Raw genomic sequence first — 27,666 nt, 5'->3', positions numbered from 1 at the left:
GCCAATTCCAACACTCATCTTGCGGACGCCAAGGCCAAAAGCATGACCACTATCCAAGTGAGAAATTTCAACTCAACCTTCCGCAAAGGTTCAAACCAGTGAGACATAAGAAATTGCAACACCACGTCAACATTCCACGGTGACATGGGTGGCACAAACGGAGGATTGGAAGGGTTATTTTTGAAAGAAAATAGATAAAGCCGAAATCTGCACTTTAATGTAACCTAATTTGAGGCCTGCATCCACGCCTGCCTGCAAAAAATGGAGAAAATGACCCAGTTGAAACTCCTCCGTAGGAGCCTTCTTGGCTTCACATCAAGACACATACTTTCTCCAAATACGGTGATAATGCTGCGCTGTGACCTCTTTTCTAGCCTTAAGGAGAGTGGAGATGACTTCCCCGGGAATACCCTTTCGAGCTAGGATTTGGCGTTCAACTTCCACGCCGTCAAACGCAACCGCGGTAAGTCCTGGAAGATGCACGTCCCCTGCAGTAACAGATCCTCTCTGAGAGGAACAGGCCAGGGATCTTCTATGAGCAATTCCTGAAGATCCGGATACCTTGCCCTCCATGGCCAATCTGGAACAATGAGTACCGCCTGAACCCTTGTTCTTCTTATGATCCTCAACACTTTTGGAATGAGTGGAAGTGGAGGGAACACATATACCGACTGAAACACCCACGGAGTGACCAGGGCGTCCACTGCACTGGCTTGAGGGTCCCTCGACCTGGAACAATATCTCTGAAGCTTCTTGTTGAGGCGAGACGCCATCATGTCTATTTGAGGAATTCCCCAACGACTTGTCACTTCTGCAAAGACCTCTTGATGAAGACCCCACTCTCCTGGATGGAGATCGTGTCTACTGAGGAAGTCTGCTTCCCAGTTGTCCACGCCCGGAAGGAAGACCGCTGACAGAGCGCTTACATGCTTTTCCGCCCAGCGGAGAACCTTTGTGGCCTCCGCCATCGCCGCTCTGCTCTTTGTTCCACCCTGACGGTTTATGTATGCCACCGCTGTTACGTTGTGCGACTGAATCAGGACAGGTAGACCTCAAAGAAAATGTTCCGCTTGCAGAAGGCCGTTGTAGATAGCTCTTAATTCCAGAACGTTTATGTGCAGACAAGCTTCCTGGCTTGACCATTTTCCCTGGAAATTTTTTCCTTGTGTGACTGCTCCCCAGCCTCGGAGACTTGCATCCGTGGTCACCAGGACCCAATCCTGGATCCCGAAACTGCGTCCCTCTAGGAGGTGAAAACTTTGAAGCCACCACAGGAGAGATATTCTGGTCCTGGAAGATAAACTTATTTTACGGTGCATGTGCAGGTGAGACCCGGACCACTTGTCCAGCAAGTCCCACTGGAATACCCGGGCATTAAACCTGCCAAACGGAATGGCTTCGTAAGCTGCAACCATCTTCCCCAGCACCCAAGTGCATTGATGAATCGATACTCTTGCCGGTTTCAGGATCTCCTTGACCATGGTCTGGATTTCCAGAGCTTTTTCCGCTGGGAGAAACACTCTCTGCAGTTCCTTGTCCAGGATCATGCCCAAGAAAGACAGCCGAGTTGTCGGAATCCACTGTGACTTTGGCAAATTTAGAATCCAACCATGTTGTTGCAGAACTGTCAGGGAGAGTGCCACGTTTCTTAGCAACTGCTCCTTTGATCTCGCCTTTATCAGGAGATCATCCAAGTACCGGATAATTGTGACACCCTGCTTGCGTAGGAGTACCATAATTTCCGCCATTACTTTGGTGAAGACCCTCGGGGCCGTGGAAAGACCAAACGGCAACGTCTGAAATTGGTAATGACAATCCTGAACCGCAAACCTCAGGAAAGCTTGATGTGGAGGAAATATTGGGACATGTAAGTAGGCATCTTTTATGTCGACTGACGCCATAAAATCCCCCCCTTCCAGACTGGAGATCACTGCTCGAAGAGATTCCATCTTGAATTTAAAAGTTTTCAAATACAGATTGAGGGATTTTAGGTTCAGGATCGGTCTGACCGAGCCAGCCGGCTTTGGTACGACAAAGAGGCTCGAATAAAACCCTTCTCCCCGTTGAGACGGGGGTACCGTGACAATGACACGCTGTTGACACAGCTTTTGTATTGCAGCACTCACTACTTCCCTTTCTGGGATAGAAACTGGCAAGGCTAATTTGAAAAATCGGTGTGGGGGCACCTCCTGAAACTCCAGTTTGTACCCTTGGGACACTATGTCTAACACCCAAGGATCCAGGCCCGAGTGAAACCAGACCTGACTGAAGATTCGGAGACGCGCCCCCACCGGTACGGACTCCCGTAGAGGAGCCCCAGCGTCATGCGGTGGACTTGGCAGAAGCCGGGGAGGACTTCTGGTCCTGGGAGCCTGGCACAGCAGGCAACCTTTTTCACCTTCCTCTACCTTTAGAGGCAAGGAAGGACAACCCTCTTCCTTTTTTGGATTTATTAGGCCGAAAGGACTGCATCTGATAATGGGGCGTCTTTTCCTGTTGTGCGGGAACATAAGGAAGAAAGGATGACTTACCCGCTGTAGCCGTAGACACCAGGTCAGCGAGGCCGTCACCAAACAAGACACTACCTTTATACGGGAAGCTTCCATAGCTTTCTTAGAGTCGGCATCAGCATTCCATTGATGAATCCACAGCGCTCTCCTGGCCGAGACTACCATGGCATTGGCCCTTGACCCCAAGAGGCCAATAGCCCTTGCCGCATCCTTTAGGTAAGCTGCAGCGTCCCTGATATAACCGAGAGTCAAAAGAATGTTATCCCTATCCAGGGTATCCATGTCAGATGCCAAATTATCTGCCCACTTACCAATAGCACTACTCACCCATGCCGACGCCACGGCAGGTCTGAGCAGTGCACCCGTAGTGACATAAATGGCTTTTAAGGTCGTTTCCTGTTTACGACCCGCAGGGTCCTTAAGGGCAGCAGTGTCAGGAGACGGAAGCGCCACCTTCTTGCACAGCCGTGATAAAGCCTTGTCCACACTGGGAGATGACACCCACTTTTCCCTGTCGTCAGAGGGGAAAGGATATGCCATTAGAGTTCTCTTGGGAATCTGCCACCTTTTGTCAAGAGATTCCCAAGCTTTTTCACAAAGAGCGTTTAGCTCATGAGAGGGGGGAAACGTCACTTCAGGCTTTTTTCTCTTATACAAACAAACCCTTGTATCTGGAACAGCAGGTACTTCAGAAATATGTAAAACATCTTTAATTTCCACAATCATGTACTGAATACTCTTAACCAATTTTGGAAGTAAACTGGCCTCACTATATTCGACACTGGAATCAGAGTCCGTGTCGGTATCAGTATCCACCATCTGGGTAAATGAACGCTTTTGTGACCCTGAGGGGGCCTGTACCTGAGACAAGGCGTCCTCCATGGATTTTCTCCACGTTTGCGTCTGAGAATCAGACATCCAGTCTTTTAGTCAATAACGCCACATTTGCATTCAATGTACTCAACATATTCAAGGCAAAACAATGGGATGGGAACCAACTGGTGGTGCAAAAAGAAAAACAAAGTGCATCAAACCAATGGATACAGATTACCTAGACACAGCTGAGACTATGCAATGTCCTTATAGGTCAAAAGTCCAGAGTCCAAAGGCTTCTCAAATTTGCTTCTCGTGAATTGTCCAAAACCAAATGGTAACATGTAAAAAAACACAAATGGTACACACTTGTTCAGAAAAAAATCCCAGATGTGAAATAGGGAATATGAATGTTTCTTCCCGGGTTCCTTGTACTGGGATGTCTATGGGAAGTGGTGTTCTAGCCGTACAGGTTCACCTCGGTGTGAAAGGTGTTATGGGCTCCTCACATGTGTGCTTACTTCAATATGATTCCAAACAAGCTCATAAAGGTTTCTTTGGATTCTTAACATATATGCTTTATATGCTCCAATAGTGCTCCAATAGTGATTAATATCATATAATCTTTAAAATTGGCCGCTCACATTCAGGCTTACTTTAAAAGATGCCGTTCTTCCATGTAGCGGTTTCTTTATGGGTAAGTCGTCTTGTCGTCCTCGAATGTCTCCTCACTTCGTATTGTGCTCGATAAAAAGCATACAAACGAGGGGACGTGTGAGGATACGTAATATATTTATTATAAAAAAAGGTAAAAAGTGTTTCCAAAGATAAAACAGAGATAGGATCCCCACAACAAAAACCAGTAATGAGGATCTTAATACAGCCTAGTCCGACAGTAAGAAAAAGATATTACCCCGGGAAATCTCACCGCTTTCTGGCTGGAATAACTGGTTGCTGTGGTGATCCAACTTGTCACATGCTCCCACCGTGGTGGGAGCATGTGACAAGTTGGATCACCACAGCAACCAGTTATTCCAGCCAGAAAGCGGTGAGATTTCCCGGGGTAATATCTTTTTCTTACTGTCGGACTAGGCTGTATTAAGATCCTCATTACTGGTTTTTGTTGTGGGGATCCTATCTCTGTTTTATCTTTGGAAACACTTTTTACCTTTTTTTATAATAAATATATTACGTATCCTCACACGTCCCCTCGTTTGTATGCTTTTTATCGAGCACAATACGAAGTGAGGAGACATTCGAGGACGACAAGACGACTTACCCATAAAGAAACCGCTACATGGAAGAACGGCATCTTTTAAAGTAAGCCTGAATGTGAGCGGCCAATTTTAAAGATTATATGATATTAATCACTATTGGAGCACTATTGGAGCATATAAAGCATATATGTTAAGAATCCAAAGAAACCTTTATGAGCTTGTTTGGAATCATATTGAAGTAAGCACACATGTGAGGAGCCCATAACACCTTTCACACCGAGGTGAACCTGTACGGCTAGAACACCACTTCCCATAGACATCCCAGTACAAGGAACCCGGGAAGAAACATTCATATTCCCTATTTCACATCTGGGATTTTTTTCTGAACAAGTGTGTACGATGTGTTTTTTTACATGTTACCATTTGGTTTTGGACAATTCACGAGAAGCAAATTTGAGAAGCCTTTGGACTCTGGACTTTTGACCTATAAGGACATTGCATAGTCTCAGCTGTGTCTAGGTAATCTGTATCCATTGGTTTGATGCACTTTGTTTTTCTTTTTGCGCCACCAGTTGGTTCCCATCCCATTGTTTTGCCTTGTTTATGTTCTTCAGGTGTGTGTGGTGACACATCAGGGTAAGGCACCACTAAAGGCTGCATTAGAGTGCGCAGGACTTTTACCTTGAACCCAATTCCATACTCAACATATTCACCCAATCAGCAGTCGGCGGTGCCGACAGAGTCACACCCAGCTCCTTATCTGCGCCCACTGCAGTTTCCTCCGGGGAGGAACACTCAGCCTCCGACATGTCGACACGCACAAACACACTGGCTATAGGGGACAGACCTACAGGAAAGCCTGTTAGAGAAACACAGAGGGAGTTTACCAGCTCACACCCCAGCACCTATTCCAGTATTGAGAGCAAATACACACTGCCTCAGATTCAGATGTTTGCGCTGTTATATTAAAGGGTTAATAGCACCAGATTACTGTGTCCCCCCCCCCCCCCCCCGTTTTGCTCCGTAACTTGTGCAGGAGAGTGGAGGTCCGGGCCAGCGTCTCTGCAGCCTGTGAAGAGAAAATGGCGCTGGTAAGCTGTGAGGACTAAGCCACGCCCCCTCACCAGCGCACTGTAGTCCCGCTCAAAATTTTAATATATATACTGGTGGGGGTTATATTTAGTGCCTAGGCACTTATATATTTTGGCCAGTTTTGTACTCCAGTAATCATGCTGCCCAGGGCGCCCCCCCTGCGCCCTGCAAGTGCCGTCTGAAGTGTGTGTGGGAGCATGACGCGCAGCACGACCGCTGCGCAGTACCTCATTACTGAAGTCTTCTGCCGTCACTGAAGTCTTCTGATCTTCTTTATACTCACCCGGCTTCTTTCTTCTGGCTTCTGTAAGGGGGTTGACGGCGCGGCTCCGGGAACAAGCAGCTAGGCGTACCAAGTGATCGAACCCTCTGGAGCTAATGGTGTCCAGTAGCCTAAGAAGCAGAGCCTTTGAACTCAGAAGAAGTAGGTCTGCTTCTCTCCCCTCACTCCCACGAAGCAGGGAGCCTGTAGCCAGCAGGTCTCCCTGAAAATAAAAAACCTAACATAAAGTCTTTTCAGAGAAACTCAGGAGAGCTCCCCTAGTGTGTGTCCAGTCTCTCTGGGCACAGAATCTAACTTAGGTCTGGAGGAGGGGCATAGAGGGAGGAGCCAGTTCACACCCATTCAAAGTCTTATAGTGTGCCCATGTCTCCTGTGGATCCCGTCTATACCCCATGGTCCTTTTGGAGTCCCCAGCATCCTCTAGGACGTAAGAGAAAATATATGCACTTTCTAAAATCATGAGCTTTTGGTTAAACAATCTGATGCTCCGAGAGGGTCCATTATGGTCTGTGTTGCTTTCCAGCTGTTTCTGAATGCCAGGCAAGTGTGCTTCAATGTCAATTAACATTGGAACAGCATGAAATGCGGTCTCTGCAATGCTTTTCCCGTAATACCTGAGGCACAGAGGGAGTTAAAGCCATGGTTCTTTTTTTCACCCACTTTTCCTGTAAGGTTAAATGCTGGCCTTTGAATTCCATACACGCCCTGTGTGTATAAATACAGAGAGGGGGGCCTGGGAGTCTAACTGGAATCCTGCCAGCTTGCTGGATAACTGGGTCTGCTGTTAGCGAGAGAGTGAAGGGGAAAAAAAGATTCTGGAGAGTTTTACAGTAATTTCCTTCCCTCAGCTGCAGTCACATTGTCCTCTCTCTCTCCACCACTCCTTACAGTGCAGTGGCACCCTGCCATCTATAATACAGCCGACGTTGGAGAGTGCCTAACTTTTGCTGGATGGATTTTGTCCGTAGAAACAACATGTGCATCACCGCTCCTATTGCAGTCTTGTTGCTAGTGGTGCTGAATGGGAGGCTGACAGGTAATCACACTTGCATGTTTGCTAATGTAGTAAAATACTGTGCTAGATCTGTACGTACAAAAGGACATGGAGTAGTGTGATACAGTGTTACACGCTATTATTCTGTACAACTCTAGGCTGTTGCTACTCTAGGCTTATCATGATAAGGTCTAATAAAGTCATTTGTATTGTATGTCCGGCCAGAAGGATAAAACAGTGAGGACACAGCTGTAAAAAAAAAAAAACGTGCTGGTTTTATATCAAAAAAATCTAAAATGTTCATTAAGTGGCAGAGTTTTGCCATCTGATAATTTATCATTTGTGAGCGGATCTTTGTTTTTTTGTGTGTACTTTGTCTAAAAGCCACATCTGTTACACAGTCATAATATATGTCACTAAGCCATAGCTTAATAGATGCAGCTCAAAATGAAATAATATTCAAAGTCTGTGACTGGCTTTAATTAGTAGTACCTACCCAACACGACAATTAGGATTTCACCATTGTAATGTCTATGAGTATGGACACAAGCACTTTGGATATTACTTTTCCCCTCCGTTTCCTTGTGCAATATATAATACATAGTTGTTTGACAGTAAAAACCGTTCTCAGAACGACAAATGAAAAATAATCAGAGATAAAAGACTTTCTACCCCACAAATTTTATTGATCTCTAGTTGAAGATATGTCAAAATAAAATTGTATGTTTAGCTAAGTACCTCTATGGCACTCCATCAACTTATTCCAGCTAGCAGAGGGTTAATGAAAGATACTCGGAACATCTGCACATCTAGTCTCTAAGCATGAAAAGAAAAACATCCAATTATCAGAAAGATTAGTTTTCAAAACAGGAAAATCAGCCAGTTGTGTGTGTAACAGATGCCATTGCTGATGAAATGATAAACTAAAGCAAGTGTCCATACTAGCACTTAGTAAGTGGTCCTCATAATGCGGTTATATAAACCATTAGCGCTTAATGTTTAGTTAGCGTGGAAGCTCAGAACTTAACCTTCTGTGGTTATTTGCCAGATGGAGTTGGATACACTGCATATGCTGTAATGAAAGAATATTTTTCTACTGAGTGTCAGTTCTTGTAATTTATCTGAATAATGTACTGGTCACCTTACATTGTACACACTGTGCCCTGATGATCACATTATACATTAGTTTAGTTTCATGAATATTCTCCTGTGTTTAGAAAAAATGGAAAAAAAAAAACCCTATGCTCAATGCATATACACTATGTAGGCAAAAATGATTGGACCCCACTCCCTGTACAATCAAAATGGTGTGCTCCTGCAGCAGAAAACGGGTAGACGGGTGCTGATTAGATCATTTGCTAACAAAATGGCTTACTGGAAGGAGCTAACCAAGTTTAAAAAGGGGATCATTGCAGGCTGTACGATGTCATGTTTCCAGGGCAACGCTGGACTGGTATACAGAAATGTCGGTAACCCATCCGGGTTACCCCATTAAAAACCGCTGGGAAGAATTGGTGCGTTCTAAACCAACTCGATCTTCTTCTTTGTCGCAGTTGGTCACTGTACTTAAGGCAGAATGGCAAAACAAGAATCCTGTTGTTGTCCAGTAACTGGTGGGCAGCTTACCAAGAAGGGTATCTGCAGTAATCACTGCTCATGGTGGACCTACAAAGTACTTATGTAAACAAAATCTCGTTGATCTGCAAATATTGATGTGTTAAATTACATTTGTCTACATAGGGCCTTATTCAAAGATGAACGCAGCCACCGCGTCCGTAGGGTCTGCGCATGCGCACCAGCCATAGTGCGCGTGTGCAGCCCTTCACCATGCAAAGAATGCGATTGAATGGTGATTGAATGGTGATTGACAGGGGAAGGGTGTCCGGAAGCGGCAACTCAGCGTTGAGGGATGAGATTGGGAAACGCAGGCGTGTCATGGCCGTTTACTGGGCCAGCCGATGACGTCTGTATTTCCTGCAATAGGAAACATGGTAGCGGGACCCCTGTTGCAGGGATCAACTTCTATTCGATGCGATCACAGTTGATTTGCGCCACACATGTTGGGCGGCTTTATCCTGTACTGGGTGGCCCCCAGCATGTGAGTATATGGTTGCAAATTTTGCTGCGAGAACACAATCTGTGTCCAACTCTGAATAGGCCTCATAGTGTATATTTTTTTTACATGTAAATTATAGTAGAGCACTATAGCATACCTCACAACTGTCCCAACTTCAGCAGGACAGTCCCATTATTTGGACACTGTTCTGCTGTCCCACCCGCACGTTGCAGGGTCCCGTGAGCCGGGGGGGGAGCCTTTGATCACCACTGCTACACACTTCAAAGCGATCCCTGAATAGATGGTTGTGCTTGGAGGTGGGAATGGCGGCAGCCCAGCTGCTAGGAAAGCACTGTGCACGCCCACCAAAATGACTAAAACAAAGGACCTGCTGTAAAGCCATGCCCTCCCACTGAGGCCACACCCCATCCAACTGAGGCCAGGGCTCCCTTTTGAAGCATAACGTCTTCTGCATGTGAGGGTCCTGGGTCACACCCATCAATTGTTGGGAGGTATGCTGTAGTATAGCTGATGCATTTGTAATTTTACATCTTCAATGTTCTGTAATAGGTTAGCCATCGGACTAGCGCAACAGGCAAATCCATCTTTGCTCCACACCAAATTATTAATGTTTTCTGTAAATAAATACTCTACAAATAGTGTGTGTGTATCAGTTACGTGCATTGCACCCGTCATACTTCAGTATTCATACAGAGTTTTGACTATAAAGATGATTAGAATAATACAAATAAGGTATTTATAACTTCTAAATAACTTCTAAATATCATCATTCTAATCATTTTTATAGTAAAAACCTCACCAAATTTGCATGGCTCCGCTGGAAATACAGGGACTGTCAGCGAGACACCAGATGTGAGGCAGATAGGAGCTCAAGTGATAGACACTGTCTGGAGCTGGGGCAGGGCTACACTGTGGCCAATAATACAGCAAAGCACAGCTCAAGAGGAGGCAGCTATCACTGAGGGGCCGTGGCTTGATGCAGTGTCAGGTGACCTATCCAGGAAGTTTCTCCAGCACCCAACCAGGAACAGCCAACATGATGAAGCAGCGGATGATCAAGATGGCTTAAATGCAGTGTCCCGCGGTGGTGGTGGCGTGTGTGTGTGTGTGTGTGTGTGTGTGTGTGTGTGTGGGGGAGGGGGGGGAGTTGGGAGTCTCTTGTCACTCACTGCAGCAGTGAATAGACACTCATGGGAGACAGAGGGACATAGGACATGCCCGCAGCTCACAGAGTGCTGGGCATGCCCCCTCAGTGACCAAAACAGGGCACTGCTGCGAAGTCATACCCCGTTTCACGTAGCCCACGCCTCATTTTTCGTGCGCAAGCGTGAACGGAGGAGGTTGCACACGTGCCTACTCCTCTGTTAATACGTCCCTGTCTGTGTGTGTGTGTATATGTATATCTATCTATCTATCTAAATATGTACACACACACACACACACACACACACACACACACACACACAATATACAGAGAACCCTGCACTCTTCTGGCAGCTTCATTCACCTTAATGCTTTAGTATACATCTAAATAAACAATGAGGTTTTGGTTTATGACTTGTACAATGCATGTAAGCTTGTGGCCCACTCCACAGGACCCCATTTCACTGCAAGTCCTACTCTATCACAAACTTTCACATAGATTTTTTTTAGGGACCTGGCTACTGCTTTCTCATAGGGGAAAATGTACTTACCTGGTTTAAAGCTTACCTGCCACACTTATGGCTTTTAAAAAGGTAAGACAGTCACCAACACAACTACACAAGTGTGCTTACCTGGTTTAAATCTCTCCCGCCAACTGACTGCTGGCTTTCAAAGTGAGACAGTCACCAACACACCTAAACAGCAGCTGACCCAGGTGTATGAGAGAGAGATATGATCACAAATGGGCCAATTAAAAATAAACCCTATTATACACACATGAGGATCCACTGCACTCGCCGGGGTGGGGAGTACGTGAGTGAACCCCTCTCCTGGGAATGGCGGCAGGAACTGGGAGACTAGTCAGGATAGAGGGACAGATAAATGCAGCAATGTACAGAGACATCCTGGATGAAAACCTGCTCCAGAGTGCTATTGACCTCAGACTGGGGCGACGGTTCATCTTTCAGCAGGACAACGACCCTAAGCACACAGCCAAAGGAGTGGCTTCAGGACAACTCTGTGAATGTCCTTGAGTTGCCCAGCCAGAGCCCAGACTTGAAGTTGAATCCGATTGAACATCTCTGGAAAGATCTGAAAATGGCTGTGTACTGAAGCTTCCCATCCAACCTGATGGAGCTTGAGAGGTGCTGCAAAGAGGAATGGGCGAAACTGTCCAAAGATAGGTGTGCCAAGCTTGTGGCATCATATTCAAAAAGACTTGAGGCTGTAATTGCTGCCAAAGGAGCATCAACAAAGTATTGAGCAAAGGCTGTGAATACTTATGTACATGTGATTTCTTAGTTTTTTATTTTTAAAGTATGTTTATTGAGAAAATACACACACACATCATCACAATGGTAATAGGAGAATGTAGGAATTCACTACAAAGCACTAGTTCAATACAAGTCACAGTAGATAGCAAAATACAGAGAGCGGTTCTATATGCAAAGTAACTGTCTCAGTGAAGACATTTAGCCCAGTGAGGTAGATAGTAAAACATGCAAGTGTCGGCTAAAAAGGCGGTGAGCCTCGCGTGAGGACTTCAGTGTTGTACCATGTAGTGAGTCTAACTACTTTGCGTATGCTATTACGAACTAATTGCGGCAGGGTGACAATGTAAGGCAACCATATTGCAAAGAATTTGGAAGAGCGGGATTCTGCATCGAGAGAACCCAATCCATTTGATAAAGATATGATAATCTGAGGAACATAAGGGTAATGGACACCGGGATTCTATGTATCCACTGAGACAATATAGTCTTTTTTTGACGCTGCAGCTATACGATGTAATAATAGTTTACTTCCCTGAGATAATGAAGAATAACAAATGTCATATCGATTCCAAAAGGCCCAAAGTAAAGCTGCATTAAAAGGAATATTCAAAGTAGCTGTAATGTAGGTACAGACATCTTTCCAAAATAATTCAATAATAGGGCAAGACCAGAGACAGTGGATAATATCGGCATCAGGTGAGGAACATTTGAAACAATGAGAGTTGTCAGATCTACCCGTAAGATATTTAAGGCGAGGGATGTAGTATGCCCTATGTAAAATAATTTTTTATTTTTAATAAATTAGCAAAAATCTTAAAATAAACTTTTTTCATGTTGTCATTATGTGGTAGAATTTTGAGGGAAAAATAAATTTATTCCATTTTGGAATAAGGCTGTAACATAACAAAATGTGGAAAAAGTGAAGCGCTGTGAATACTTTCCGGATGCACTGTAAGCCCTGTGGTCGGTCTCTAAAATAAGGGTAAGCCCTCCTTTAGTGCTGCGCTAATGAGTTAAGCTGTCCTTTCTTACAACATGCATAACTTGCGCAGGTGAACACGTCATGCGTAGATTTGTTTAGGAAATATATATTCTGCCAGCTCATCATGTGTATTCCTTTTAGTAACAGCATATCAAGCAAGTCTGCTCAACCTTTGTACCATGTGGACTCCTTATGTAGGCAGACCAACACTTGCTCATTCATGCAAGTTTACTATTTTTAGATTCTATTTACTGTATTGAAATGTTGAAAGAATAAATAATGAAAGTCTGTGCCAACAGGAGAGTGCCTTATACAGGTGAAACTCAGAATATTAGAATATCGTGCAAAAGTTTATTTCAGTAATTCAACTTAAAAGGTAAAACTAATATATAGGGCTGTATTCAATAACTGTCGGAAGCTGCCGTCTTGTCGGAAAGACGGCAGCTACCGACAGAAGTAGGTCGGAAGGGGTTCCGACCTATTTAATAGGGGCTGATTTTTTCTGTCAAGTCGGGAATTCCCGACTTGTCGGAAAACACGTGGATCGGCAGAATAGGCGCCGATCCATGTGCATCTGTCAGGAATGGGGCCAAATCCAGCAGGTTTTGGCCCCCTTTCCAACAAACTCAATCCGACTTGAAAACAAGTCGGATTGAGGTGAGGAGACAAGCGGTGCTGTGTGCCGCGGGGGGAGCAGAGATCGGCAGCCGCGCACCTCTTTCCCTGCAGCGCCTCCACAGACATGTCCCCCCGCAGTCAGCTCCGGCCACCGATCTCTGCTTCCCCCGCTGCCCAGCTTACCCCCCGCCGCCGTCCCGCTTATGCCCGCCGCCATCTGCACTCCTGGCTGCTGCTGTCAGCACATCCGCAGCAGCGGCCGTCCATTGAATAGGGGTTGTCGGATCCATTCCGACAACTGCATGTCGGAATGGATCCGACTCTTATTGAATATACCCCATAGACTCAATACATGCAAAGTGAGATATATCAAGCCTTTAAATTTTTAGAATTTTGATTGTGGTTTACAGCTTAAGAAAACCCCAAATCCAAAATCTCAGAAAATTAGAATATTACATAAAATCAATGAAATTTTTTTTTTTTTTAAATACAGAAATGTCGGCCCTCTGAATAGTATAATCATGCATATGTACTCAGTACTTGGTTTGGGCCCCTTTTGCATGAGTGCAGCGTGGCATGGAGTCTATCAGCCTGTGGCACTGCTGAGGTGTTATGGAAGACCAGGATGCTTCAATAGCGGCCTTCAGCTCTTCTGCATTGTTCTGTCTCATGTCTCTCATCTTTCTCTTGGCAATGCCCCATAGATTCTCTATGGGGTTCAGGTCAGGCGAGTTTGCTGGCCATTGTTAATCTCTACTTATTGGCAGTTGGCAAAAATAAAAAAAGAAAGATTGCTTTTTTGGAGCACTCTTTTATAATTTGTGTATGTGATGATTAAATTGATATGATTGTTAATTTTAAAACCTAACTTTTAATATTCTTACTTGATAGGGGTAAGTAATTGTGATTTGTGTGACTTTGTAAATAATTGAATGTATGTCACCTCCCTCCTTATTGTAAATATTTATTAAAGGACAATATTTGTCTACGTGGTGAATTTTTTGTATGAATGAAATTTTTACTTAAATCCAATGTATGGATAATCAATGCCTAAGTCATACAGCTTAGATCAAAGTATCATAAGTAGTTAATTTAGGGCATAGTTATTTGCCTATTATTATAGCAGTGATATGTTGTTATGGCCGCTACAGCATACAAAACATTTCCATATAAGATCATAGGTTAAGAATCTGTTTTCAACCTTAAGGATAATTATTTAATAAACACACTCCTATATACAATTTCACAATATGGAATCATTAGACAGTCAATCAATAAAATCCCTAACTGGTGACCAAGCCCGCATGGTGAAACGTACGTTCAGTGTCAGTGTACTTACCAGTGCCTCACTGCAGGAGGAAGCCGTGTCCAGCAGTGTCTAACCGCTACTTTCAGCTACAGTAACCCATATAACCACCTTCACCTTTCTTCCTTCCCAGTGCTCACACGTTCCCTGTTGGTGCAGTTGGACCTTGCAATGCCATTGGTATCAAGGTCCACCTAACACCATACACAGGGAAATGTAGTGGCGCTGTATCTGTGTTTCTATCAGCGTGGCAAAAATCCTTACTCTCATCCATTATCCGCTCCAATAATGATGACGGGAAGCAGATGAGGATGACTGCTATGCATGCTGTACTACCTCCTAAATCAGAATAACAATTCTTAAACATATCTCCCACAGTATTGAAATTATGCACAATTCTTTTAAATGCATGTGTACCAGACATTTCTCTGACGTCCTAAGTGGATGCTGGGACTCCGTAAGGACCATGGGGAATAGCGGCTCCGCAGGAGACTGGGCACAACTAAAGAAAGCTTTAGGACTACCTGGTGTGCACTGGCTCCTCCCACTATGACCCTCCTCCAGACCTCAGTTAGAATCTTGTGCCCGGCTGAGCTGGATGCACACTAGGGGCTCTCCTGAGCTCCTAGAAAGAAAGTATATTTTAGGTTTTTTATTTTACAGTGAGATCTGCTGGCAACAGACTCACTGCAGCGAGGGACTAAGGGGAGAAGAAGCGAACCTACCTAACTGGTGGTAGTTTGGGCTTCTTAGGCTACTGGACACCATTAGCTCCAGAGGGATCGAGCGCAGGACCCGACCTTGGTGTTCGTTCCCGGAGCCGCGCCGCCGGCCCCCTTACAGAGCCAGAAGCAAGAAGTGTTCCGAAAATCGGCGGCAGAAGACTTCTGTCTTCAACAAGGTAGCGCACAGCACTGCAGCTGTGTGCCATTGCTCCTCATGCACACCTCACACTCCGGTCACTGATGGGTGCAGGGCGCTGGTGGGGGGCGCCCTGAGGGCAATATAATACACCTTGGCTTGCAAATCATCACAATATATAGTCCCAGGGCTATATATGTGATAAATTACCCCTGCCAGAATCCATGAAAAAGCGGGAGAAAAGTCAGCCGAAAAAGGGGCGGGGCTATCTCCCTCAGCACACTGGCGCCATTTTATCTTCACAGTGCAGCTGGAAGATAGCTCCCCAGGCTCTCCCCTGTAGTTTTCAGGCTCAAAGGGTTAAAAAGAAAGGGGGGGCACTAAATTTAGGCGAAATATGTGTATACAAGCAGCTATTGGGGGAAAAATCACTCAGTTATGTGTTAATCCCTGCATTATATAGCGCTCTGGTGTGTGCTGGCATACTCTCTCTCTGTCTCCCCAAAGGACTTTGTGGGGTCCTGTCCTCAGTCAGAGCATTCCCTGTGTGTGTGCGGTGTGTCGGTACGGCTGTGTCGACATGTTGGATGAGGAAGGTTACGTGGAGGCGGAGCAGAGGCCGATAAATGGGATGTCGCCCCCTGTGGGGCCGACACCAGAGTGGATGGATAGGTGGAAGGTATTAACCGACAATGTCAACTCCTTACATAAAAGGCTGGATGACGTAACAGCTGTGGGACAGCCGGCTTCTCAGCCCGCGCCTGCCCAGGCGTCTCAAAGGCCATCAGGGGCTCAAAAAACGCCCATTACCTCAGATGGCAGACACAGATGTCGACACGTAGTCTGACTCCAGTGTCGACGAGGTTGAGATATATACACAATCCACTAGGAACATCCGTTACATGATCTCGGCAATGAAAAATGTGTTACACATTTCTGACATGAACCCAAGTACCACATAAAAGGGGTTTTATTTTTGGGGAGAAAAAGCAGCCAGTGTTTTGTTCCCCCATCAGATGAGTGAATGAAGTGTGTAAATAAGCGTGGGTTCCCCCGATAAGAAACTGGTAATTTCTAAAAAGTTACTTATGGCGTACCCTTTCCCGCCAGAGGATAGGTCACGTTGGGAGATATCCCCTAGGGTGGATAAGGCGCTCACACGTTTGTCAAAAAAGGTGGCACTGCCGTCTTAGGATACGGCCACCTTGAAGAAGCCTGCTGATAAAAAGCAGGAGGCTATCCTGAAGTCTGTATATACACACTCAGGTTCTATACTGAGACCTGCAATTGCCTCAGCATAAATAGTGCTGCTGCAGCGTGGTCTGATACCCTGTCGGATAATATTAATACCCTAGACAGGGATAATATTTTGCTAACATAGAGCATATTAAAGACGTCGTCTTATATATGAAGGATGCACAGAGGGATATTTGCCGGCTGGCATCCAGAATTAATGCAATGTCCATTCTGCCAGGAGGGTATTAGAGACCCGGCAGTGGACCGGTGATGCTGCCTGTAAAAGGCACATGGAGATTCTGCCTTATAAGGTGAGGAATTGTTTGGGGATGGTCTCTGGGACCTCGTATCCACAGCAACAGCTGGGAAGAAAATTTTTTACCTCAGGTTTCCTCACAGCCTAAGAAAGCACCGTATTTTCAGGTACAGTCCTTTCGGCTTCAGAAAAGCAAGTGGGTCAAAGGCGCTTCCTTTCTGCACAGAGACAAGGGAAGAAGGAAAAAGCTGCACCAGACAGCCAGTTCCCAGGATCAAAAATCTTCCCCCGCTTCCTCTGAGTCCACTGCATGACGCTGGGGCTCCACAGGTGGAGACAGGTGCGGTGGGGGCGCGTCTCGGGAACTTCAGGGACCAATGGGCTTGCCCACAGGTGGATCCCTAGGTTCTGCAAGTAGTATCACAGGGATACAGGCTGGAGTTCGAGGCGACTCCCCCTCGCCGTTACCTCACATCAGCATTGCCGGCTGCCCTCGGAGAAAGGTAGTACTGGCGGCAATTCACAAGCTGTACTTCCAGCAGGTGAAATCAAGGTACCCCTCCTTCAACAAGGCCGGGGTTACTATTCCAAAATGTTGTGGTACCGAAACCAGACGGTTCGGTGAGACCCATTCTAAAATTGAAATCCTTGAACACTTATATACGAAGGTTCAAGTTCAAAATGGAATCGCTCAGGGCGATTATTGCAAGCCTGGAGAATTTCAGGGTATCACTGGACATCAAGGATGCTTACCCGCAGGTCCCTATTTACCCTCTTCACCAGGAGTACCTCAAAATTGTGGTACAGGATTGTCATTACCAATTCCAGACGTTGCCGTTGGTCTGTCCCCGGCACCGAGGGTATTTAAAAAGGTAATGGCTGAAATAATTATCCCGTACTTGGACGATCTCCTTATAAAGGCGAGGTCCAGGGAGCAGTTGTTCGTCGGAGTAGCACTATCTCGGGAAGTGCTACAACAGCACGGCTGGATTCGGAATATTCCAAAGTCGCAGCGGGTTCCTACGACGCGTCTACTGTTCCTGGGTATGGTTCTGGACACAGAACAGGATAAAAAGGGTTTCTCCCGGAGGAGAAGTCCAAGGAGTTGTCGTCTCTAGACAGAGACCTCCTACTACAAATACAGGTGTCGGTGCATCAATGCACGCGAGCCCTGGGAAAGATGGTAGCTACTTACGAAGAAATTCCATTTGCCAGGTCCCATGCAAGGATCTTCCAGTGGGATCTGTGGGACAAGTGGTCCGGGTCGCATCTTCAGATGCATCGGCGGATAACCCTGTCTCCAGGGGCCAGGGTGTCGCTGTTGTGGTGGCTGCAGAGTGCTCATCTTCTAGGGGGCCGCAGATTCGGCATACAGGACTGGGTCCTGGTGACCACGGATGCCAGCCTTCGAGGCTGGGGGGCAGTCACACAGGGAAGAAACTTCAAAGGCCTATGGAAAAGTCAGGAGACTTCCCTACACATAAATGTTCTGGAACTAAGGGCCATTTACAATGCCCTAAGTCAGGCTAGACCCCTGCTTCAACACCGGCCGGTGCTGATCCAGTCAGACAACATCACGGCGGTCGCTCATGTAAACCGACAGGGCGGCACAAGAAGCAGGATGGCGATGGCAGAAGCCACAAGGATTCTCCGATGGGCGGAAAATCATGTGTTAGCACTGTCAGCAGTGTTCATTCCCGGAGTGGACAACTGAGAAGCAGACTTTCTCAGCAGACACAACCTCCACCCGGGAGAGTGGGGACTTCATCCAGAAGTCTTCCAAATGATTGTACACCGTTGGGAAAAGGCCACAGGTGGACATGATGGCGTCCCGCCTCAACAAAAAGCTACAAAGATATTGCGCCAGGTCAAGGGACCCTCAGGCGATAGCTGTGGACGCTCTGGTAACACCGTGGGTGTACCAGTCGGTGTATGTGTTCCCTTCTCTGCCTCTCTTACCCAGGGTAATGAGAATAATAAGAAGGAGAGGAGTAAGAACTATACTCATTGTTCCGGATTGGCCAAGAAGAGCTTGGTACCCAGAACTCCAAGAAATGATCTCAGAGGACCCATGGCCTCTGCCGCTCAGACAGGACCTGCTGCAGCAGGGGACCTGTCTGTTCCAAGACGTACCGCGGCTGCGTTTGACGGCATGGCGGTTGAACGCCGGATCCTGAAGGAAAAGGGCATTCCGGAGGAAGTTATCCCTACGCTAATTAAAGCTAGGAAAGAAGTGAACGCAAACCATTATCACCGCATATGGCGGAAATATGTTGCGTGCTGTGAGGCCAGGAAGGCCCCAAAGGAGGAATTTCAGCTAGGTCGATTTCTGCGCTTCCTACAGTCAGAGGTGACTATGGGCCTAAAATTGGGTTCCATTAAGGTCCAGATTTCGGCTCTATCGATTTTCTTCCAAAATAGAACTGGCTTCACTGCCTGAAGTTCAGACTTTTGTTAAGGGAGTGCTGCATAGTCAGCCCCTGTTTGTGCCTCCAGTGGCACCGTGGGATCTCAACGTGGTGTTGGATTTCCTGAAGTCGCATTGGGTTGAGCCACTTAAATCCGTGGGGCTACAATACCTCACGTGGAAAGTGGTCATGCTGTGGGCCTTGGCGTCGGCCAGGCGTGTATCAGAATTGGCGGCTTTGTCAAGCAAAAGCCCTTATCTGTATTTTATATGGATAAGGCGGAATTGAGGACTCGTTCCCAATTCCTTCCTAAGGTGGTATCAGTTTTTCATGTGAACCAACCTATTGTGGTGCCTGCGGCTACTTGGGACTTGGAGGATTCCAAGTTACTGGACGTAGTCAGGGCCCTGAAAAGTATATGTTTCCAGGACGGCTGGAGTCAGGAAAACTGACTCGCTATTTATCCTGTATGCACCCAACAAGCTGGGTGCTCCTGCTTCTAAGCAGACTATTGCTCGCTGGATCTGTAGCACGATTCAACTTGCACATTCTGCGGCTGGACTGCCGCACCCTAAATCTGTAAAAGCCCATTCCACGAGGAAAGGGGCTCTTCTTGGGCGGCTGCCCGAGGGGTCTCGGCTTTACAAATTTGCCGAGCTGTTACTTGGTCGGGTTCAAACACTTTTGCAAGAGTCTACAAGTTTGATACCCTGGCTGAGGAGGACCTAGAGTTTGCTCATTCGGTGCTGCAGAGTCATCCGCACTCTCCCGACCGTTTGGTAGCTTTGGTATAATCCCCATGGTCCTTACGGAGTCCCAGCATCCACTTAGGACGTCAGAGAAAATAAGATTTTACTCACCGGTAAATCTATTTCTCGTAGTCCGTAGTGGATGCTGGGCGCCCATCCCAAGTGCGGATTGTCTGCAATACTTGTATATAGTTATTGCCTAACTAAAGGGTTATTATTGAGCCATCTGTTGAGAGGCTCAGTTATATTTCATACTGTTAACTGGGTATAGTATCACGAGTTATACGGTGTGATTGGTGTGGCTGGTATGAGTCTTACCCAGGATTCAAAATCCTTCCTTATTGTGTCAGCTCTTCCGGGCACAGTATCCTAACTGAGGTCTGGAGGAGGGTCATAGTGGGAGGAGCCAGTGCACACCAGGTAGTCCTAAAGCTTTCTTTAGGGAATACCAGTCTCCTGCGGAGCCGCTATTCCCCATGGTCCTTACGGAGTCCCAGCATCCACTACGGACTACGAGAAATAGATTTACCGGTGAGTAAAATCTTATTTTTTCTTATGGCAATGGGAGGTGAGCAACGGAAACAGCTGGCATGAAGACTAGTTGCAATTTTTCACTGCACTCTTTCTGTTGTCACTCTTGGATAAGGGGTACCTCATTTAATACAATATCAAGTAATGAAACCTGGGTACAGTCAATGCCAATAAGATTCTATAAATCAGGCAAATTTTATTTAATTGCCAACACCACAATATATATCTGGTAAAATCTGCTTTGCGTTTGCATTTGTTGATTGCATTTGACATCAAGGTGTAGTTTGATGTGCTGAATATGGAGGGGGCATGCTTTTTCTCCTCTTATGCAGCCAAAATGCATAAATGTATCCGTGACTATGTGGTATCCAGCTGCATTACTGATTGAAATAAAAGGTGCAGCATAATTAGGAGGTTATACTTTTTCTCTATCTGTGTAACTGGAATCCACAAACTGTATCTGTTATTATGAGGTATCCAGCGAGAGCAATAATATATCATGTCAATACTGATTTAGAATCCTAAAGACCATTGGCTATAATAAAGTGATACACTCCTTGTTGTGCATAGCAAAGAATCACTGCCTGGGTTATTGACTCAGGGTTTTCATTGATGATTGTCTGATGATTCTATATTGTAAAATTGTATATAGGAGTGTGTCTATGACAGCTATTAATATACTTTTTACAATCAGGATATATTTACAGGTGTTGATTGGTGAAGGTTTTATGAAATAATTATCAGTAAGGTTGAAAACTGATTCTTAACCTATAATCTTATATGGAAATGTTTTGTATGCTGTAGCGGCCATAACAACATATCACTGCTAAAATAATAGGCAAATAACTATGCCCTAAATTAACTACTTATGATACTTTGATCTAAGCTGTATGACTTAGGCACTGATTATCCATACATTGGATTTAAGTAAAAATTTCAATCATACAAAAAATTCACCACGTACACAAATATTGTCCTTTAATAAATATTTAGAATAAGGAGGGAGGTGACATACATATAATTATTTACAAAGTCACACAAATCACAATTACTTACCCCTATCATCTTAAGTAAGAATATTAAAAGTTACATTTTAAAATTAACAATCATCTCAATTTAAATATCACATATACAAAATATAAGAGTGCTCCAAAAAAACAATCTTTCTTTTTTTGGGGGGGCAACTGCCAATAAGTAGATATTAACATGTTAAGGTTTTGATGGTTTGGAGCACCTCCAGCACCATAAACTATAAACCTATTATAGAGGATTAATTTTCAGTGGCTGTTTTTCATGAATTGAAAGTATCAATAATTATATTTGAAGTCTGGTGCAGGATACTAAAATATCACTGCACATAGAGTTTGCTGGCCAATCCAGCACAGTAATCCCATGGTCACTGTACCAGGTTTTGGTACTTTTGGCAGTGTGGATAGGTGCCAAGTCCTGCTGGAAAATGAAGTTAGCATCTTCATAAAGCTTGTCGGCTGAAGGAAGCATGAAGTGCTCTAAAATATCCTGATAGACGGATGCGTTGACTCTTGATTAATTGGACTTAATAAAGCACAGTGGACCCACACCAGCAGATGACATAAGGCGTCTATTCAATTATTGTGCTTGACATTAACTATACACTTTAAGCTAGCTTATCAACTAAAAATAACGACACGGACACAACTGCGTTGGATTAAATGGTCATTGAATTTATTAATTGGAATGACCTCACTCGTAGTGGGTGGCCAGGAAAACGCTACCACTAACCAGATCTAGTCACGATCTTACAAAATGGCGGCGACTAAACGCCCCAACTGCCATGGGTGCGACTGAAACGCCCCATCTATATATATCAGCATAACCTGTGCTGCGAAGGTCTCACAACCCCTTCCTATAGCAGAGTGAGGACGCTCCCCAAGGAAGCGCCCCTCGCCCCCCCACAAGGGCAGGACACACTCGCCGTCCTTCAAAAGGGGTAAGTGCCCCACAACACCACTTATGCTACAAGTGACCGCTGGCCAGTAGCGCCTTCCCGCCACCGCCAGTTTCAGAGAAACGCAGCCCGCCACCCAACACGAAATGAAATCCAACCAAAAAACAAAAACCAAATACCTATCTACCCAAATCCTATCCCTACCTTCAAAGATAACAAAACTACTCCAGACAAGAGAACAGCGCCCTCAGAAAAACTCCAATCCCAAGATGGGAGAGGTGCACACCATCCTTCCTAAAATAAAAGGGGCTCTGGAGCACCAATAGCGGATGTCTAACGGCCAAACCACCAGCAGCCAACACAAACTTCGACACAGCAAAGTTAATCTTCTTCCTAGCCCTGTCCAGCGCTGTGACATTCCGTGATCCCCTCCAGACAAACCTAGGAATAATGTCAGACCAAATCAAGCGTACACCAGGCCAAAGCAAGCTAAGTTCCCCCAAATCCGCCTGAATCCTAAGTATAAGATCTATACCTTTTAGGTGACCTACATCGTTACCGCCCAGGTGCAGCAGCAGCCATTGGGGACGCCCCCAACGCTGTTCATATTGCAACAACTGCTCCAAAAGTCCAGACCATCTGAGCCCTCTCACACCTAACCATCGCACTCTGCGACCACCTAACAACTCAGACGACCTATCAGCAAGGGGATGCCGCTCGGCCCAAAACACGTAAGAATGGCCAACTACCCAAATCTGTTCGTTGGAATCAGTGGACGCTGAAAAAGAAAAAGTAACCTAGCTGTCAGGCCGCGCCCATAAAACAGGTAATTAGAACCGTTAGACCGAACCGAACAGTTAGTAACATAAAAACCCAAGTGAAGGAGAAAACTTAAAAAACCTCCCGTGGACCTGGAGTGTCAGCCAATTGTAATTTAGGCCCCCTCGGAGGAAAAATGTAAAAAATTCCTTCACACCTCCAATTCCGGAACGCTAATCATTCCAAAATTGGCAGGTAAACAACGTTTTTGGGTTAGCGCAAGTAGCGCAACATTAAACCTTATCCAATCTAACATAAGACTTAAACGCTGCCGACTTCCAACATCCCATTTCCTGAATGGCTGACGGTGGAAGTCCGCGTGCCGCAGCGCAAGTTGCCGCACCGATGCGAAAGGAATGCGTCCCATATTCCGCGCTATTAAGCCCAAGGGCGACCAAACAGCGCTTCAACACAGCAGCAAACTGAAACCGAGTGAGAGGCAATGCATCCCCGTGCAGCAGTACTTGAGCCCCACCTTTGGGTCGTAAAGGTAAATACATTTTTGCATGCAGCACCGGGCACAAATCTGTATCCTCATGCGCCTTCAAAGTCACCCAGCGCCCTCGACCCAACTGGTCGGTCTTGGAACGAGGCAACCTAAACATGGCGACACCTTCCTTGAGGTACCAGGTCCCTGAAAAGCATGCCTGTATCAGTGGACCTTTTATTAGCGGCCACCAGCTCGCCAACCCGAAAGGCCCCAAAAAATGCAAATGAAAATGCTGCATGGAAAAGGGACGCCTCAAAAGCAGAATCAGTCACCGCCGGCAGAATCGCCATGAGCTCGCGCAACAACTGCGTGTCAATAGGCCTGCGCGTATCCGGCTGGGCCGGACTTAACTTCGCCCAACCCCTGAGCGCCTTGGACAAAGTGAAAGACCTGGTGGGGTCCGTTCCCCGCTGCAACCGGGCATGGAACGAAATCCCTGCCAACGCCGCGCACATGGACGCCTTGGACCTACCACTCTGGTAACACTCCCAAACAAAGGCCAACAAAAGATCCTCCTCTGACTTACCCCCGGCCCCGCACCTAACCTGATGCGCCTGCCAGTCACGCCAAGCCGCAGCGTATGCCCGGCGGGTCGAAGGGGCCAATGAGTTCAGCGCCAAGCCATCTACGCCAGTTCTATAATCTGCCAAACAGAAGTTGGACAAGTCAAACCTAGGGCCTCCGCCCTGGGGGCCAACCTGCGAAACCTGGGAAAATCGAAACGCGATAGCGCATCCGCGATGTCGTTCTCGACCCCAGGCACGTGCTTCGCCGTGAAATTGATGTTAAAACGGAGACATTGTAACACCAAAAATCTCAACAGCCGCAAAGCCTGCGGCGATGATGCACGTTGGTTGTTCACCGCATGTACCACCCCCAAATTGTCGCACCAAAAGACAATCGTCCGGTTCGCCAACTTAGGGGCCCACAACTCCACTGCCACCGCTATAGGGAACAGTTCCAATAAGAGTAGGTTAGCCGTAAAGCCACGAGATACCCAAGACTGGGGCCAGGCCGAAACACACCACTCGCCCTGGAAAAAAGCACCGAAACCCGTAGCACCGGCAGCATCTGTAAACAGTTCCAGGGAAGAATTGGCGACGGGCAGGAGAGGCCACAGCAATTCCGAATTAAAAGTTACCAAAAAGGTCGACCAAGTTCTAAGGTCGTCCTTAATTTCCCGAGACAGACGAATGGTGTGGTGCGGCCCAGTCGCTCCCGCTGTGGCCTTCTCAAGTTTGCGGCAAAACACCCTCCCCATAGGTATGACCCGGCAAGCAAAATTAAAGGAGCCTAAAAGGGACTGCACTTGACGGAGTCTAACTCTACGCTTCCTCAAGCATTCTTCGATCTGTCCCAAAAGCTTCGCCACCTTGTCGGCCGGAATACGACAACAACCTGCGCTAGTGTCAACCTCGATGCCCAGGTAAGAAAGGCAACACGTGGGTCCCTCTGTCTTATCGTGAGCAACAGGCACTCCCAGAACCTTGAACAAGGCAGACGCGGAAAAAAAGGAGCTCCTGGCAGGTGTTGCTGTCTCCTGGGCCCACAAAAAGAAAATCATCGAGATAGTGGGCGATGCCAACTTGCCCCGTTCCTGCAGCAATGCACCAATGCAGGAACGAGCTAAATTTCTCGAAGTAGGCGCAAGAGACAGAACAACCCATTGGCAAACATTTGTCAACATAAAAGAAACCGCCTAACCGAAAACCCATAAACTTGAAAGAGTCGGGGTGAAGGGGAAGAAGGCGAAAAGCGGATTCAACATCCAACTTGGCCAACAGGGCCGCGGGCCCAAAACCCCGGATCAATTCCAGGGCCTCGTCAAACAACTGGTACCTGACCGTGCAAAACTCCTCAGGAATGGCGTCGTTAACGGAGCCCCCATGTGGGTAGGACAAATGTTGTATCAAGCGGAATTTACCCGGCGCCTTCTTGGGTACTACTCCCAAGGGAGATACGCATAACCCAGGCAAAGGCTCGCATGCAAAAGGACCGCACATGCGACCCAATTGCACCTCCGCCTCCACCTTCTGCCTGACCACATGGGGAAACTCCGTCGCCGACCTCAAATTCCTGCGAGACACCACATGAACTGATTCCGAAATGGGCAAACGAAAACCGCAACTAAAACCGGCTAACAAAAATTCAGCATCCTCCGTCCTGGGATAACGGTGCAGCCATTTAGCCAACTCAGGTACAACTATGGGCGAGGGTGCCTTACTTCGCACTGCCGCCTGCAGCGCCCTGGTCGGCCTGCTTAACCCCGCTTCCGGACTTACAATCCTTGGCGGGGTGATTGGCCCCACAGACGCGGCAGGAGTGACGAAAACGACAGGCCGCACCCCTGGTGCACTTAGAGTCGTTAAACGCAAAACACTTGCCCTTTGCCGCCGTGCCCGCAACATTCTTGCCCCCCGAAAACTTCCTCTTGGCCTGACCCTCAACCACACTACTCGCTTGGTTGGAAACCTCCATCCAAACCTCAACATCCTTAAAGCCCAAATTTTTGCTTTGTACTTTAAGAACATCTCGTTAATTAAAAACATGTACTTTACCACATTAAGATGTTCGGCAGGGCGCGTTTTTAGGTAAACAGCAGAAAAAACTAAGAAACCCTTTAACCAATGATGAAAGCTCCGAAAAGCATTTTCACCGATGCCCCCCGCCTTCCTCGCCTTGTCGAAGTCCTTCCTCATGTCATCCGTGAGGGTGAAAAGGTCGACAAATTTTCCCTTAACTATTTTTTCCTTCATCCTCTTCCATAAACCCCGAGTAACAGCCGTGTTCGCGCAGCGCACCATCTCCGAAAACAACGGCGGCTCATCAGAAGCCACCGCCTTTTTCGGCGGCTGACCAGTAGCCAACGCCTTCCTCGGTACCTTATCCTTCCCTACCACCTTGGCGACCTCACGCGCGACTAATTTCGCAAGCTTGCGCGGGCGCTTGGGGGAATCAGACCCCTCGCTGCTAGTAGAGGATTCAGATGAGGATACAACAGATGAATCAGCTGCAACGTCATGCTCACCAGAACCGGAAGGGCCAGGGACGTCAGCCATTTCAGTCGCCTGCGAGAGACCTGGAACCGAAGAAACGGCATCTGTTGGAGATGGGTCCACATCACCGCGCCTTCCGGATCCGTCCTGTACCGGAGCGGCCTGAGGGGCTGCAGAGCAGTCTGTACTAACCTCGGGAACAGAAACAAGTGGAATTAAGTTACCCGGCCCCTCAGCCCCACCAACTGATGGAACGGGGAGGGGGCGCGGCGCTTCCCCGCCCGGGGCCACCGAATGTAATGGTGTACCGGGCCCAGGCGGTGCCACCTGAGCTGGCGGGGCCTGGGCCGGGAGAAGGTACGGAGGCAGCGCAACTGCTTGGCTAACGCTGGGAACGCGGAAACCTGGGGACCCGAAACCGCCCTGCCACGGATACCCATAAGGCCCTGGCTGCGCCGGGGGATAAGGCGGTTGACAGTATGGGAACTGGTGGAAAGCTGGCGCCGGAAGTGACGCGGATTGAAACCCCCCCGAAAAGGAAGAAACATTATGCGGATGTCCGAAAACCTGCCCCATCCCGGAGGACCAGACTGACTGGACCTGCGGGGTGGAAACTAGCGGAGGGTAACTTTGCGAAACCACCGGGGGAAATGGGCAGTGCAAGTAAGGCAGGCCCGTGCTGCTGGGGGAAGAGAATGCTGGCAAACTAAGGGTGCTCGTAGCAAAGCCACCCCCCGCCACGGACCGAAAATCCGTGACGGAATGCTGGCCTGATAAAGACACAGAGGCTGCTGCGGAGCCATGTACTGAAAAGGCCCGCAGCACCTCCAAGTGTCCAGCAGATGGCTGCACCCCCCCACCCAGCATGCTGCCAGCAGCCTGCTGAGGGGGATGAGGTGAGCAGCCAGGCAATAAAATGGCTGCCAGAGGGGGAGCCTGACCCAGGAGGGTCTCAGAGGTAACCTGCAGATCCCCCCACTGCCTGCTGACCCCCCCAGCTACTGGGGCTATATGAAGCCCACCAGCAGCCAAGGGTGCCTCAGGGGCCCCAAAAGCACCGGGCGCGGGACCCGTGGGGGGCCCA

The 27,666-nt window shown here is 47.2% G+C and overlaps 1 protein-coding gene across 1 annotated transcript in view; it reads left to right on the top strand.

Moving 5' to 3' along the window:
- LOC135055088 (placenta-specific protein 9-like) overlaps positions 1 to 27,666 on the top strand; it is a 145,928-nt gene that overhangs the window by 19,304 nt on the left and 98,958 nt on the right. The window contains exon 2 of the mRNA XM_063958733.1: positions 6,806 to 6,951. Coding sequence (XP_063814803.1) covers positions 6,867 to 6,951 — 85 coding nt within the window. The 5' untranslated portion in view covers positions 6,806 to 6,866. The remainder of the gene's footprint in view (positions 1 to 6,805; positions 6,952 to 27,666) is intronic.

The sequence above is a fragment of the Pseudophryne corroboree genome, chromosome 3, assembly GCF_028390025.1.
Source record: "Pseudophryne corroboree isolate aPseCor3 chromosome 3, aPseCor3.hap2, whole genome shotgun sequence".
Lineage (NCBI taxonomy): Eukaryota > Metazoa > Chordata > Amphibia > Anura > Myobatrachidae > Pseudophryne > Pseudophryne corroboree.
The sequence above is the reverse complement of the archived record's forward strand: the minus strand, read 5'-3'. Positions and strand labels throughout refer to the sequence as shown.